This window comes from Calypte anna, chromosome 11, assembly GCF_003957555.1.
Source record: "Calypte anna isolate BGI_N300 chromosome 11, bCalAnn1_v1.p, whole genome shotgun sequence".
Taxonomy (NCBI): domain Eukaryota; kingdom Metazoa; phylum Chordata; class Aves; order Apodiformes; family Trochilidae; genus Calypte; species Calypte anna.
The window spans coordinates 2,361,959-2,377,485 of record NC_044257.1 but is presented as its reverse complement, the minus strand read 5'-3'; the positions used below and the strand labels follow the sequence as shown (position 1 = coordinate 2,377,485).

The 15,527-nt window shown below is 51.3% G+C and overlaps 1 protein-coding gene across 4 annotated transcripts in view; it reads left to right on the top strand.

Annotated features, from left to right (window-relative positions):
* The window catches only part of CPNE2 (copine 2), a 45,725-nt gene that overhangs the window by 17,225 nt on the left and 12,973 nt on the right, over positions 1-15,527 (top strand). For all 4 annotated transcript variants that reach the window (XM_030457905.1, XM_030457904.1, XM_030457902.1 and 1 more), the window contains 8 exons: positions 428-607; positions 2,418-2,492; positions 5,406-5,477; positions 10,024-10,107; positions 13,574-13,663; positions 13,907-14,005; positions 14,374-14,460; positions 15,173-15,232. In XM_030457905.1, the coding sequence (XP_030313765.1) occupies positions 428-607; positions 2,418-2,492; positions 5,406-5,477; positions 10,024-10,107; positions 13,574-13,663; positions 13,907-14,005; positions 14,374-14,460; positions 15,173-15,232 (747 nt within the window). The remainder of the gene's footprint in view (positions 1-427; positions 608-2,417; positions 2,493-5,405; positions 5,478-10,023; positions 10,108-13,573; positions 13,664-13,906; positions 14,006-14,373; positions 14,461-15,172; positions 15,233-15,527) is intronic.

Genomic DNA, 15,527 nt, shown 5'->3' with positions numbered 1-15,527 from the left:
TGACCTTGGCTGAGTGGGTGCTCCTTGCCTGGCAGCTGCCTGGGATGGGTTTGCAGAGGGATGAAATAATTTTGGTTGGAAAAGATCCTTAAGACCATCAAGTTCAACAGTTAACCCAGCACTGCCAAGACCACCACAAAATCCTGTCCCTCAGCACCACATCTGCTTTGGAACCCACCCAGGGATGGGAACTGCACCACTGCCCCAGGCAAAGGGAACTTGCCCTGTGCACCCCATCCCTGGGGATGCAGCTCCCTGTAGGCTGTGCCATTACTCAGTTGGATGGATCTTGGTGCACTCACTCCCTGATGGCCATGGCAGTTTCTGGATGGCTCTGGCTGAAGTCAGAGAAGAGACATAGCAGTGTCTCAGAGAAGAGACATGGCAGATGCACATGCCTAAATGCCCCTCTTTCTTTTCTCTACAGCTTGACAGGACAGAGACAGCTGTGAACAACCTCAACCCAGCTTTTGCTAAGAAGTTCATTGTTGACTACCACTTTGAGGAAGTGCAGAAGCTGAAGTTTGCCCTGTTTGACCAAGACAAGTCGAGCATGCAGCTCTATGAGCATGACTTCCTGGGTGAATTCTCCTGCACACTGGGCATGGTGAGTATCTGATATCCCTGCAGCTCTCTGTCCTCCAGTAAAAGGAATCCAAATAACAGCAGCCACAGGACATGGAGGGATTTGAGCTGCCACTCTTGCCACTCTTACCTACTTTAAAGTTTGCTGGCTTCTTCCTGGGGAAGCTTGAATCTTATCATGCTTCAACTGGTGAGGTTGAACCATTCCACATGAGTGCTCTTGGTTACTTGCTGAAGTCTGAAGTCATAGCGTGGGCTTCTGCTGGTACCTTCAGAGACATCACCTGAAGCTTTTAAAGGAGGTACCTGGGTCTCACCATGGCTTTCAGTAAGAGCCCTGATGACCAGCTTGGACTTGGGCTTGGTCAACTTCCAGATGAATAAAGTTAGGATGCATTGCAGTCTGCTTTTCCATCTCAGTTTTGGTTTTGTTTTTGAAAGATTTGTCCTTTGCTGTTGTGTAGGAAATCATATTCTGTTCTAGTGTGTTGGTTCAGGAATGTCTCTTCTGCTCTTTCTGTGGAAAATTTTACAGGGCACAATCCAACATAAGTCTTTAGAAGATCTTTTCTTTCATGAGCCCAGACACTGTTGGCAGCTCTGTTCTCCAAATGTCTTTGTCCTCTAAGCTTGCTCTGACTCAGAGGCAGGGAGTGAGGGAGATTTTTTTTTCCATTCTTTTGCAGCATCCAGCTGCTCAGGGCTGCTGTGGTACGTGGCATGGGCTGGGAGAAAACACCTCTGTTGTGCTTGGAGGTGGGAACCAGGAGGAAGCAGACACTGGTGGGTCAGTGTCCAGTTCAGGGTGTTCAGGGGAGCTCCTGAATGCAATTGCTTTACAGCACAGACTGGAACATGGTCCTGACCGTGGCACAGGGGCACAAGGGACCTTGCTGTTGCCAGCTCATGAGCTTGATGTGGGAGAAGGGCAGTAGCATGGGCAGCAACAGCCACAGAGCTGTCTCGCTTTTCAATTTTGAGTTTGCCTCAGATGTTTGCCAGATTAGCCACATTCTTTTATTGCAGCTAATTAGGTCTGTGGGACGAGTTAAAGGGACAACTGGATCATTGTGGGTCTGTATTGATCTCTGTGGCCAAATGAGATGTAGCACGGATCAGACTGTAGGTGGGAAGGTGTCCCTGGCTTCTGCTAAATGTGCAGTTGTGCTGGCTGGTGCCTCCTGTGCCTTCTTGGATCAAAGGCACCAGGACAAAGCTGGATGGCCACAGTGGGAAAGGGTTTTTTCTTGAAATTGCAAGATTCTTGGATCACAGAATGGTTTGGGTTGGAAGGGACCTTTAAGGGTCTGTCCATCCAGAATTTACAGGGGATAAGTGCCTTGGAGGTGCTGACCCCTGTGTCTTGCTTGGCAGCAGGTCTGCCAGGGATCCAAAAGGATGCTAAGGGAGAGCATCCAGATTGTAACTGGGGTTTTTACATGGAAACGTGGCCTGGAAGCAATCTGCTGGCAGAGGTCATGTTAGAAGTGTTTAAAATGGGGTTTGAAAGGTTGAATTGTGCTCTTGCTGGAGGCAGATGACAGACCTGCAACTGTATGAGGCCCTACTGCCTGGCTCCATGCCAAGGGCTGGTGGTGGTGCCCACAGGAGATGATGCTTCTCCTTGCACCATTGCTGCTGCTGCCCTCTGCTCCACGGGCTTGGGAGATGGGGGTGACATTCACAGTGTCCCCATCACCCCCCCGTTGTCTTTCTTCTACTGTTGCAGGTGTTTAAATAGGAATTGACTAAGGTGAGCAATGATCAGTTGGTTATGAGTCTGCTTTTCATCATTTGTACGATCACAATTTTATTTCCTTTGGTTTCTCTAGATTGTCTCCAGCAAGAAAACCACAAGGAGCCTGCTCCTGGGGAATGGCAAACCTGCTGGGAAGGGGATGATAACGGTATGGTGACTCCTTTCCATTCCCTATTCAGCATGGAAAGGGGGAAAGTAACCCAGGGGCAATGTTGGATGCTCACCTGCCATCCAGAAGATTTTCTCATGAGCATTTTCCCCTTTTCCTCCTACTTTCTTGCCCACTTCGGTCTGTCTGAGGGATGATGTATCCGGGGCAGGACCCATCATGCACGATGCCCAACGCGGGGATTCTTCAGCTTCTGCTTTGGTCTCTGAATTAAAAAAAAAAAAACAAAAAAAAAAACCTCAATCTGGAGGAGAACAAAATAAATCTCTGCAGCTGCTGTTTGTTATCTGGTACAAGAGAGTGGCTCAGCCCTCCCTGGATCAGTGGGAGGCACAGGGCTGGTTCCTTTGCACCGATGGGTGGTTTTGTTTGGAGAGAGAGGACAGGAGCTGTGCCATAGCAACATCTCTCATAGCAACAGCCACTGCTCCCATTGCAGACCCCTTCGGGCAGTGACCTTTCTGCTGCAGAGCTCTTTGGTGACAGGCTTTTTTAAAAAACAAAAGGCTAAATTTAGTCTTATTTTGCTTCTGCCATCCGTTTTGGATCTCTTCTGTGTTAGGGGCTTGGTGAGATGTGCAGCCAGGCAGCAAAGGCCATCAAGGAGCTAAACTTCCATCAGGTTTAAAAGCACTGGAAGGGTTTCAAAACTCAGGATATCTCCACTGCTGTGTGCTCTGGAGGTTGGGAAGACGCTGCCACCTTTTTGCTCTTAATTTCTTCAGTTCATCTTTAAATGCAAGAATAAGAGCCACAGTGATGCTCACCAGTTGTGCCTCCTGTCAGGTGCCATCCCTGAGGAGTGGGCTCTCCAACCCTCAGGTGGGAAGAGCTGGGCCAGATGAAAACTTCCCAGTCAAGTTCAAAGGTCACAAGTTGTTAAAAAAGGGAAGTCTTGATCTGACATCTGCTTCATTGATACCATTTTCTGATCTGTTGGGGTTTTTTGGGGTTTTCTTTCCCTAGTGAGATGATGACAACATTGTCATGTGTGGTGGGCACCTCTCTTCACTGCCTGCCATGGCACTGAAGCACAAGCTGTGGGCACCAGCCAAGGAGCCGGCTTCTGCTAGGGATTCTCTGACATAAAACATGGAGTTGGGAGCCAGACCCTACCTTCCTCACCTCCATCCCCTTCAATTCTGCCTTTTTCTTATCTGAGATGCCAGAGGGGTGAATGTGACAGAAGAACCCTGGTTGGCTGAACAGGATCACATGGGGGTCCCCAGGGTTGAAGAGATGGAGAAAATCCCAGGGAGCCACTGTGCAGAAATCAGACCTGAGATCTTGCCACGTGCCTCTGCTGGGCACAGCACTGGGGATGCTGTTATTGTCCACCAGGAGATGACACCAGCAGTGGCACAAGGACACACACCCCTGGCTTGTCTGCATGGTCTGGCTTTTACACAGCCCTGAAATGCTGCACACCAGCTTTGTGAGTTGGTGGTACAACAACTTTGTGAGTTGGTGCTTTTGTGAGGATCAGCAGAGGGCAAACTTCATCTGCTTCCCTTCAGCTCCTTTTCCTCATGTTGGTCTTGGTGACAGTATATTCCCCCCCCCAAGGAGCACATGGGGGAAAAAACCTGATGGCTTTGCAGAAAATGGTTCCCTTGGTTTCTGCCTGGTTTTTTTTTTTTTTGTTAAGCCTTTCTGTGATTCCATCATGTAACTCCAGCAGACAAGCAGCAAGCAGCTGGGGTTGGGAGCACCATGGGGGGAACAATGTCCACACCATGCTCCTGGCTGTGCCAGTCCCAGATCCTGCCCAGCTGCAGGCAGGAATGCTGGGACACAGCTCAGCCTGGCCTGGGATGCTGAGAAGGAAGAGGTGGGAAGCAGATGCTTGGGCAGGACACATCCTTGAGGAAAAACATAAAAATTATTCAGAAAATGCCTGGTAATAGAGGTGTATGAATGTGGGCTTTGTTATAAACATTCCCTTTTTTAAAATACCAAGGCACTGATCAGATCATGTTCCAGAGAAAACTGGCCCACTGGTGGCTGTCAGCTGGAGCCCTTCTGGAGCCTGTGTCTCTCCAGCTGAAGTAGGGGAAGGAATCCACACTGCTTGGGAGCAACACTGGAGTTTTCATGCTTTAGGCTGTGACCCTGCAGAGACCTGGCTTGAGTCCTGGGTGCTCCCAGCATCTCTCTCAGGGAGGGAGCAGTGGCTTTGTGCCAAGACCATCATGGAACATGGAGGACAAGGTGGCACATCTGGCTGGCAAGGCTTTTATTGTTCCTCCTTCCTCATGGCTTGTTTCTTGGAGATTCCACCAGGTCCAGGGGCATGAAAAGCCACCTGAGACCAGCTCAGCTGTGGCACCCAAGAATAGGGATGAGTTTCTTCCTAGAAGCTTCATTTTTATTTAGACCTGGGGGGTAGGAGGCTGCTCAGGGTGTCCTGAAACCTCATTCTCCCTTTGGGTTGTCCATTCAAGATATATAATGGTACCTGTTGAGTTCCAGCCCTGCAAGTTTCACCTGGATCAAGCCCCAGTGATGAGGCTGTGGAGGGCAGGGGGTGTCCTGGGGGCATCACAACTGGTGGCCTGCTCAGGACACCTCTCCTGTTTTGGTTTGAAGCTTCTCTGTCACCACCTTGGCACCACCAGGGTACATGGCATTGCCTGTCCAGGCTTTTTCTCCACCCTTCTCCATTATAGGGAAAAGTTAGGAATGAAACTTGAGTCCCCAAATTGATCTGCAAAGGTAAAATCATTTTAACACCAGTGAAATACTGTGTGCAAGAGGCGATCCCATCCCTTTGCTTGGGAAAAGGGTTTTGCAGGAGTTGTGTGTATGTCCTCAGGGTCTGGATTCTCATCTGCCTTGGTGTTGACTTCATTATTGTGCTGAAAATTAATGCCACTTTCCCTTGTCTTCTAGATAGCTGCCCAGGAGCTCTCAGATAACAGGGTGATTACTCTGAGCATGGCTGGCAGAAAACTGGACAAAAAGGTGAGTGGGGCTGTGTCTGAGGATAGAATGCCAAATGCCTGACCTTCTGGCCAAGGGATCTAAAGAAACCTCTGCTCTTGGGTAGAGCATTGACAAAAATAGTCCTACTGGAGAAAGCATTAGGGTGAGACAGGAGGGGTTCAAGTCCTGGCAGTGCCACTGAGTTCTGGGTACGCCCGTGCCTCAGTTTCCCTGTTGTCATGGTGTTGCACATGTGTGGCAATGGAAAGATTACATGTTGCACAGGCTCTGTGTACTGCAGGTCTTAAAGACAAGTTCAGTGGAGCTCCAGCTTCAGCCCCTCTGGTAATGGGGTAAGCATCTGCTCAGTATCAAACTGATTTCTGAGAAGAAAGCATTGACCCCAAAGGCAGGTAAAGCTTGAGTTCTGGTTTGGGTTCTGAACCTTTCTGGACAAAGCCAGCTAACCTTCTTTACCAGGCAACCAGAGATATTCCTCTTAATCCAGAGCTGTTGCTAAGCAATTGATGGGAATATTATTTTTTTGCTTCTTTCTGGTCTCTCCAGAGCTGGTGTGACTGAGAGGATGGCCCTTGGTTTTCAAGGCAGGGTACAGCAAGCATCCAGGCAGGAGGGGATTTGCTGGGGAAGATGTGGTTGGTCCAGTCCCAACTGGGTGGATTCTGGTTCATCCAAGTGTTTTTCCTACCTGTTGAGAAGTGTTTTCTCACCCTTCTTACCCTGCCTAGTGCCAGGAGCCAAGTGTTAAGAAATCCCCAAATAACTGCATTTGAGTGATGGGCTGGAAGTTATCTTTGAACTGATGGCTTCCTCTGAAACTTGGGTCCACCTCGTGCACATCAATGGAGACACCCTCAGAGCAATCATTTTCTTACAGCACCCCAAGAAAATGCCTCTGTTCTCTAGCAAAACAAGGCTGGGATGGCTCCATAAGCTTGGTGAAAGTGTTCTGAGTCCTTCTGCAGGGTCCCTGTGGCCACTTGTGAATATCCAGGCCAAGGACTGGGGTCCTCCCATGTTATGTAGAGGGGTCTGAGCCTGCAGGGTGGCTGCTGGACACCCTCTTGTTGAGTTGCAAGGGTCAGACTGGACCCCCCTGCTAAGAGTGGGTCTGGGTATGGATGGGTCCAGTCCTAGTCCCAGACTGGGTAAAGAGTGTCTGAAGGATTTTGTGTGAGAGGCCATGAGCAGAAACAACACTGACCTGTTCCAGAGCCCCCCAAGGGCTTGTGCAAGGCTGAAAACACAGAGTGTATTGAAGTGACAGATAGAACAACTTTGGAATTGCCTTTGATATATGCACTTAACTGCAAAAATTACTGCCTGGGTTGGTATTTCCCACATCTCATATTGGCAGCTCTGCTGATGGCATCACTTGTTACATGGGCAGGAGCTGCAGAGCTTTCTAAGCTGGTTTTCAGCCAAGCTGCTCCATCAGGTTATGCAAAGGTGACATCTTTTGATGTTCTTTAGCCAGGACATGATACCTACAGGTACAAGGTACAGAAATTCATCAGCCACCTCCTTATGTTGGGATAAAGACTATGAATAATCCTCCCCTTCCTGGGTTTCTCTCCAGTTTAGCTATAGGTGACAGCAGAAAGGTCCTTCCTTGGTGACAGCAGGCAGAGCTAAAGAGGTTTCTTTGCTGATTCCCAGAACACAGCTAAATTTAAGTCCTGCTAAGGGGCAATGGATGTTTGTGTCACTTTGTGCAAATTAAAACCATCTCTGAGTGAGGACACTGAAAGAGGATGAAATGCAACTGGTGGGGCTGTTTAGAACTTGTTTAAGCTTAATGAAGACAACAGAGTTGGCCAAGGTAAAACTTGCAGGGGTGAGGTGTTAGGGCAAGGAGGCTGTGAAGGGATCCAGCAGAATTCCTGTGAGGAAGGGCTGAGGGAGCTGGGGGTGTTCAGGCTGGAGAAGAGGAAGCTCAGGGGAGACCTCATCACTCTCTACAACTCCCTGAAAGGAGGTTGGAGCCAGGAGGGTGTCAGGCTCTGCTCCCAGGCAGATATCGATGGGACAAGAGGGTAAGGGCTTAAGAATTTTTTCCTAATATCCAACCTAAACCTCCCCTGGCAGAGCTGGAGGGAGCTCTGCCAGGGGAGGTTTAGGTTGGATATTAGGAAAAAATTCTCTCCAGAGAGGGTGATGAGGCTTTGGAATGGGCTGCCCAAGGAGGGGGTGGATTCTTCATCCCTGGAGGTTTTTAAGAAGAGATTGGATGTGGCACTGAGTGCCATGGGCTGGGAACCACGAGGGGAGTGGATCAAGGGTTGGACTTCGTGATCTCAGAGGGGTCCTTTCAAGCCAATCAAGTGATTCTGGGATTCTGTGACTGCAGCTTAGGGGGATAACACCCTCCTGCATCCCACAGGATGTAGCTGGGAAGCAAGACTTGGGGCTTAGCCATGAAAATGGACCAGATCTCTCAGGATTTCATGTTGAGACCATGGGATCATCCTGATTCCCACAGTGAGCTGGAGCTGTGAGCATCCCTTCCTGTAAAACCCAGCCTGGAGCCATGCTCCATCCCAGGCAGCTTCTCCTGAGACTCCTCAGAGGCTGGGACCTGGCGTCCTCCTTGCCATCACACCTCCAGGGCTTCTCCACCTGTGGCTCACTAACTTGCTTTAAATGCCAAAGCTGCAGAGCAGGAGGATGTCAGCAGCAGAACCAGCTTGAAGCCCTTATCCCTCATGTCACATCAGCCCTTGGGAGGGTTGATAACTTCCAGGAGAGTTGTTTTCACCTGTGACCAGCACTGGTGACCTTGGCTCCAGCATTGTGTGTGTCCCCAGAGCTGTAGGGATGGCAGGAGAGCAGTGGGGCCTCAGCATGGCTGGGAACAGCAAGGGCTGTGAGCCAGGACTGGTGCTGGAAGCTGTGGTCCAGGGAAGTGTCACCTCCACCCTCCTTGTCTGTGCTGTTCCAGAACCAGTTCTGATGTTTTGGGTTCTTGGACCAGATTGATCTGATCTGCTGACCTCCTTTGGTTGCTCAGTTTCCATCCCCTGCCAGGCTTGCAGGGTGAGATGTTTGTGGGTTTGACAGTTTAAATTAGCAGCCCACAACACTGAGGCATCTCCCAGCCTGCTCTGTGGGGAGTGAGGCCCTTGTGACCTGGGCTGCTCTGTGTGGAATGGCAGCAGAACCCCTCCAAACCTCCCTGCCACTGCCTCCACCAGCCCACCATGGCTTGGAGGCTCAGGCAGTGTAGGTCAGGTACCCACGGAAAGAACAGCTTGGTGACCTCTCCTACAAATCTGGGAAAAGGGGTGGGAGAAGAAGAGCCTCATCTCAGCAGAGAGCATCTCTGCAGGCCTGAAGAGTCTGCTCCTCTGGCAGAAGGGTTTGGGCTGAAGCAGCTTGGCTTCTTCAAGCCCAAACACTTTGCAGTGCTGTACTTGTCTGGCTGACTTTGGGAACAGGACTTGGAAAATGTTAACAGGTTTTCTTCTGGGGCAACACTGGAGTCTGTGTCCATCCAGCCACCACCTCTGGGATTGGCTGTGAGCAGGGCATCCTCTGCTTCCTCTCCTGGGGTGTCCATGCTTCCTCCTCCACAAGCATCCCCTACATCCCCACTGCATCCTTTGGAAGCCCAAAAGGCTCCTGGTCAAACCTATAAGAAGCTCCTCCAGCTCTCTGCAGGACCCAGGCACCCATCTACCTCCAGCTGAACTGGCTCTCAGTAATTCATTGGGGATATTGAGGGTCTAGTTTCATGTCAGCCCCTTTCTCATTTCTCTGAATGGGAAGGAAGTTCTGCTCAGCAGTTTCCCTGGGTTGGTGCCACCTCCTGCCCAGGCTGCAGGTGCCCTGACCCAGCCCCATGCTGGGAGCCAGCAGGGCCCCATGTTGGCTGTGTGCATCCTGCTCAGCAGCCTTTATCAGGGGAATATCCACAGGGATGCTGGCAGGGAAGGCAGCAGCACATGCTGACTCAGGGCTGTGGATCTTGGATGGTGTTACATGATCTCTGTCAACACCAAGGCAGCTTGTGCCTTAAACATTTCCTCTGCTTGTGCTTTACTGCTGTGTGTAGGAGGGTGGTTGTTTTTTTCCCTTTTTCCCCCAAGACACTCGGGTGCTTCATAATTCTGCTTTTCCTTTGAAGCTCTAGCTGTTTTTCCAAGCCCAAACTCAGCTGCCTCCCAGCTGGGGTTGTTTTCTGTGGCATCTGTGCCTGGAGACCTTGCCACTGCCAGCAGATTGTTGTAGCTCAGACTGGTCTGGGTTGGAAGAGACCTTAAAGACCTCCTGGTTTCAACCCCCTGCCATGAATAGGGACACCTTCCACTAGACCAGGTTGCTCCAAGCCCCATCCAGCCTGGCCTTGCACACTTTCAGGGATGGAGCAGCCACAGCTTCTCTGTTGCTGTCCCACCAGACCCCTGCCAGGGGTCTGCCCTGCCTGCTGTGCCAGTGCTGCAATGAGAAATGTCAACAGGGTTTGCCTGACCAGGAGAGAGGCAGCTGGCAATGTGGAGCCTGTGGGCAAGGAGGGGCTTTCATTGTCACTGAGCACTCTGTAACTCACCCTGTTCTCCCCCAGGACCTGTTTGGAAAGTCAGACCCCTTCTTGGAGTTCTACAAACCAGGTGATGATGGGAAGTGGATGCTGGTTCACAGGACAGAGGTGAGCATGAGTCTGACCTGAGATGCTGAGACACCACCACCCTTCAGTCAGTTCCTCACACCCTTCATGCCATCATCTCATCTATCACCCATAAAGCAGAGTGGGATCCAGGGATTCCAGAGCCTTACAGCTGCCTTCTCAGTGTCTAGCAGAGGCTGCTGGACTCCAGCAGATGAAGATTTACTGAAGCCAGCAAGGTCTTTATACCTTTTCTATCCTACTTACTGCTGTATCTACCAAGCAGAGAGGGAGGTGGTCTTCCAACCCATGTTAATCCCTAGCTCAGGCTCAGCCCTGGACCAGACTCCTTCCACTTGCAGAAGCAGCAGGATGGGGAGATGGTGGAGAGAGGTGATGGAAGGTGGCTTAGAGAACAGTAGTAGGGACAGGTTCAAATGAGCTTTTGCCAGGTCCTCAGCTCACCTGAGCTCATTTCCAGCATCTGTGCACAAGTGTTTGGTCTCATGTCAAGCAGAGCTGGAGCCCCATCGAGGGGGCAGAGATCTGTTCTGAGGTCCTGATGGGTACCTCCAGGGGCAGCCAACCTCTCCCTGTCCCCCGCTGATCCCTGCTTCCATATTTTGTTCCTGTTCTCAAGCTCACACTTGGAATGTGGTGGGTGAGACACCACGGGCCGGCTGCCTCTGCTTTACCACCAGGCCAATAAGTACTTTTCAATCCTTTTTCCCCTCCTCAAAGTTAGTTTTTTTTTTTCACCTATAGTTCCTGGCAGATGGCAGGAAGAAGAGGGGGGTGATTGCTGCAGGAAGGACTCAGTATCCTCTGCATCAGAGGAGGAGGGGTCCAGCCCACCCCATCTCACCACTTTTTCTCCCACTGATGCAGAACTGAAGCAGAGTGGTATTTATTTACAAAGTCCCTCTGTATGTTGGGTTTCACCAGTGAGGGTAACATCCAGGTGGATTCCCCTCCCTTGCACACCCACCTTGGTCTCACCCTGTGCCCTGTCCCACCAGCATGGGCTGTCCATTGAACCCTGGCTCTGTTGTATCTTTTTCAGTACTTTCCCACTATGTTTAATTTATACCACCCTTAGTATTTCTCTGGTATTTCTGGAAGCAGGCCAGGACCTTCTTTGGTTGGTTCCTCCTGTTTTAGCACGGGTAGCTGGGCTTTCACTCAGCAAGGTGTAGTTCTCAGACATGGGGATTTTGAGTGAGCCCCAGCCCTTGATCCTGGGAGAGGCCTGGGAACTGGGGGCCTGACTGTGCCCCAGTCCTTCCTGAGTCCCAGCTGGAAGCAGGTCAGTTTATAGGGAGCAGATGGATGTCCTGGTTTTTCCTCTGGGTTGCTGCCCAGTTCCTCTCCTGTCCTGTCTCACTGGAGAAAGGTCTTGGCAGGTTTGGTTTTAAATAAGAAGAGCTTCAACATCTTACCAGCCCTCAATGTATCCTGCTGCCCTCAAACAAATCCCACACCAGGAGGTGACCATCTCTGTGTTTTGAGGCCAGACACAAAGAAATCATAGAATCCTGAGACCCCAGACTCCTTTGGGTTAGAAGGGACCTTAAAGATCATCTAGATCCAAACTCCCTGCCATGGGCAGGGACATCTCCCACCAGACCAAGTTGCTCCAAGCATCATCCAACCTGGCCTTAAACGTTTCAGGGATGGGGCAGCCACAGCTTCCTTGGGCAACCTGTTCCAGTGTCTCACCACCCTCGTAGTGAAGATTTTCTTCCCAATGTCTGATGTAAATATCCCCTCTTCCAGCTTGAAACCATTCCCCCTTGTCATATCCTGCAGCCCCTTCAGGCACTGGAAGTTGCTCTGAGCTTTCCCTGGAGCCTTCTCTAGACTGAACACCCCCAACTCTCTCAGCCTGTCTGTAGCAGAGGTGCTCCAGCCCTCAGATCAGATGCTGGCCTCCACTCAGATCCAGTGGCCTCCTCTAGACCCTTTATGTCCCCTTTGTGTCAGGGGCACCAGAACTGGACACAGCCCTGCAGGGGCTTCTCAGCAGAGCAGAGCAGAGGAGGAGAATGCCCTCCCTGGCTCTGCTGGCCATGCTGCTGGCCATGCAGCTCAGGTTCTCCATTTTTCCAGCTCCGAAAGGAGGAATATAAGCAGCACTCAAGTTGGTGCTGGTATTTCTTGTGCTACAAGGGAAGTGTCTGGCAGGGGAGGATTAGGATGCTCATTTAGACACAAGTGTGAGCACCCAGCTGGGCACCACGAGGTGGAGGTGCCAAATCCTCCCCCACCAAGCCTGGACACCTGGAAGCCTGTGGGCACCATTTGGGGTGCATGGGCTCCCTCACTCTCCCTGGAGAAGATGTTCACAAACTCTTGACTAAACTGTGCTCATGGTGTCAGGGTTTCCCCTGGGCTCATGCAAGAGCCTGTCTGTAAAACCAGATCCTCCTTGCAGGTTCCCACAGCTGTTTAGTGGCAGTGGCAGCTATGGACCTCTCCATCAAATCATTGAATCCTCACATCTCTTGGGTTGGAAAAGACTTTTGAGATCAACAGGTCCAACTATTTACTCAGGACTGCCAAGGCCACCCCTGCCCCATGTCCCTCAGCACCACATCTCCAGGGCTTTGAAACCCCTCCAGGGATGGGGACTCCACCACTGCCCTGAGCAGCCTCTGCCCAGGGTTGTTCTTTTTTAGAGAAGAAAGTTCCTCACTGGGAACTTTCTGCTGCTCATGCTCCAAAGCCCCCAGAGCCCCCACCCCAGGTGTCACCATCTGTACCCTGCTCAGAGAAGGGTTCATCTACTGCCCAGTAACCAAAATGCAAAGCTCAGCATGACCCAGCCATGTGTACTGGCAGCCCAGAAACCAACCATGTCCTGGGCTGCATCCCCAGCAGGGTGAGGCTCCCACCCCTCTGCTTTGCCCTCCTGACACCTCCCTGCAGTGCTCTGTCTGGCTTGGGGGTCCCCAGGACACCAAGGACATGTAAGTGCTGGCCTGAGTCCAGAGCTGCTCAGAGGGCTGCAACCACTCTGCTGTGGGGCCAGGCTGAGGGACTTGGGCTGTCTCAGCCTGGAGAAGGCTCTGAGGAGACCTTAGAGCACCTTCCAGCACCTGAGGGGGCTGCAGGGAAGCTGGGGAGGGACTTTTCCAACCAAAACCAGTCTGTGATTCTGCAGGCAATGAGCAGGGGCAAGCATTTGGATGCAGAGGGCATAAACAGTAACTGCTGGCCTTGAACTGGTGGGTGAGTGGCTGTGCTGCCAGTCTGCTGCATCTCTTTGCTCCAGCAGGTTCTTTTCCTTGCCTCCAGAAGCTGATGAAGCTGTTGTCATGTGGGACAGCCTGGGGAGCAGCTAGGGAGATGCAGGGTCCATGTTGATGAGAGGGCTGAGATGGGCCACAGAATGTGGCTTTACCTGAGACCCTTACCCAGTGTTTCTCTCAGGGACATCCCTGCTTTGTGCCAGTCTCCCCCTTCAGACATGCCCATCGTGATGGTTTCCCCCATTCCTACCCTGCAGGTGATCAAGTACACACTGGACCCTGTCTGGAAGCCCTTCACTGTGCCTTTGGTGTCACTGTGTGATGGAGATGTGGAGAAGCCAGTCAAGGTAACAGGGGGCCTTGTGGTTTGTGTCCTGGTGCTCAGACCTGGAGATCAACCCCTAAATATATAAACCCCTGTGGCTTGTTTATTAAGAAAACCCAAACAAACTAAACTAGAACAACTCCCTAAACAACAACAACAACAACAACAAAAGCCCACCTTGTTTGGGGTTTCCAGCAGGAGAGGCTGAGAACTTTAGCAGGTTTCCTTTCAGGGGATGGTTACTGAAGCTGGGTTGTGCTCCTAGGTGATGTGCTATGACTATGACAGTGATGGAGGACATGACTTCATTGGGGAGTTTCAGACCTCAGTGGCCAGGATGTGTGAAGCCCAGGATGCCTTTCCAGTAAGTGCCAACGTGCTTTTGGGAAAGAGGAGGTAAGGTGCTCCTAGGGGCTGGTGGTGGATTTTGGAACTTGCACTGAGATCCTCAGCCTGTACTCAAAAATCAACTCCCACCTGCACCATGAGTGACTCCCAGGCCACTGCCATGGCCAGAGCACCTGAGCTGGAGATGCCCATCTCCTGGGCAAGCTGGAAGCAGCCTCTTCCCATGCAAGTCCTGTGCCGCCACTTCCATCACTAAATTCTGGTAGCTTGCTTCCAAGGGCTTCTTCAGCACTTGGAAAGGTGTGGAGAGAGGATGACTGCAGGATGTGGCTGCTGGTGGCATCTGCAAAGCCCAGCTCTGTGTATCCATCTTGTGTGTTGCAGCTTGAGGTGGAGTGCATCAACCCCAAAAAGCAGAAGAAGAAAAAGAATTACAAGAACTCTGGGATCATCATTGTCAAGTCCTGCAAAGTGAGTTCAGTGCTGCTGGGATGTTTTCTTCTGCTCTTGGTCAAGCTTGAGTCTTCCCAAGCTCTCACCATCCTTTCTGCTTTCAGTGCCCTTGTGTTCCCAAGCACAGGTCCTTTAGTATGGCTAAAAGAGGGATTTCCTTCCTGCTTGGCTTTCTCTCCACTTGGAGCATGTGCTGCATGAAGTTGCTGGTGCCACCCCACACCCCAGGTGCCCACAGATCCAGGAGGAAACATCCAGCATGGGCAGCCCAAGCTGTGGGTGCTTCCCAGCTGTTTGCTGCCTCCTTGAGGGCAGGGATTGAGTGCAGGAGGGAGGGAGAAGGCCCTGGGAGCTGAGGTGTTGCTGAAGTCCTCCCTTCATATAATAGCAGCATAGCAGTGAAAGCACCAACATAGCTCTGCCCACAGCAGATCTGCAGGTGCTGGGAGCACAGGGAGAGGATCTTCCATTCAGGTCACCAGGATGGATGCTTCCAGCTCTTAGGGATCCCTCTCCAGGCTCCCACCCCAGCCTTGGACCAGTGTGTGATCTTCTTGGCCCCATGTGAAGTGGCAGCAAGTGGTTGTTCCCATTGCTTTCCCGTGTGACTGAAGGTCCCCAGAAGCCCAAGGTCACAGTGGCTGCAGGCTTGGGTACTTCCAGGTATTAATTTTTGATCTTCTGAAATTGTGCAGATTGCTGAAACACATTTTGGGGGGTTTTCTTTCAGATCACAAGAGATTTCTCCTTCCTGGACTACATCCTGGGAGGATGCCAGCTGATGTTTACAGTAAGGACATTTGCTTCTCTTTGCCCAGTCACAGTAACCTGTCTGTAATGGTCAAAACTGGGAAGGGAGGTTCTGCAGGAGATTTGGCACTAACTTGGGTGCTCCAGTGAGGAGCTGTCTCATTTTGCTGTTAAACCATGTGGTTTGGGCGGAGTCATTACTGTGATGCTCAGGTAAGGAGGGACCTGGCACTAGGTCAGGTTTGGACAAGGACTTTCTGACCTTTCACAAAACATTACTAACTTCTTGGCTTAACCACCCCCCAGTTTATTGTGGAAACTGTCCTTGTTTGAAG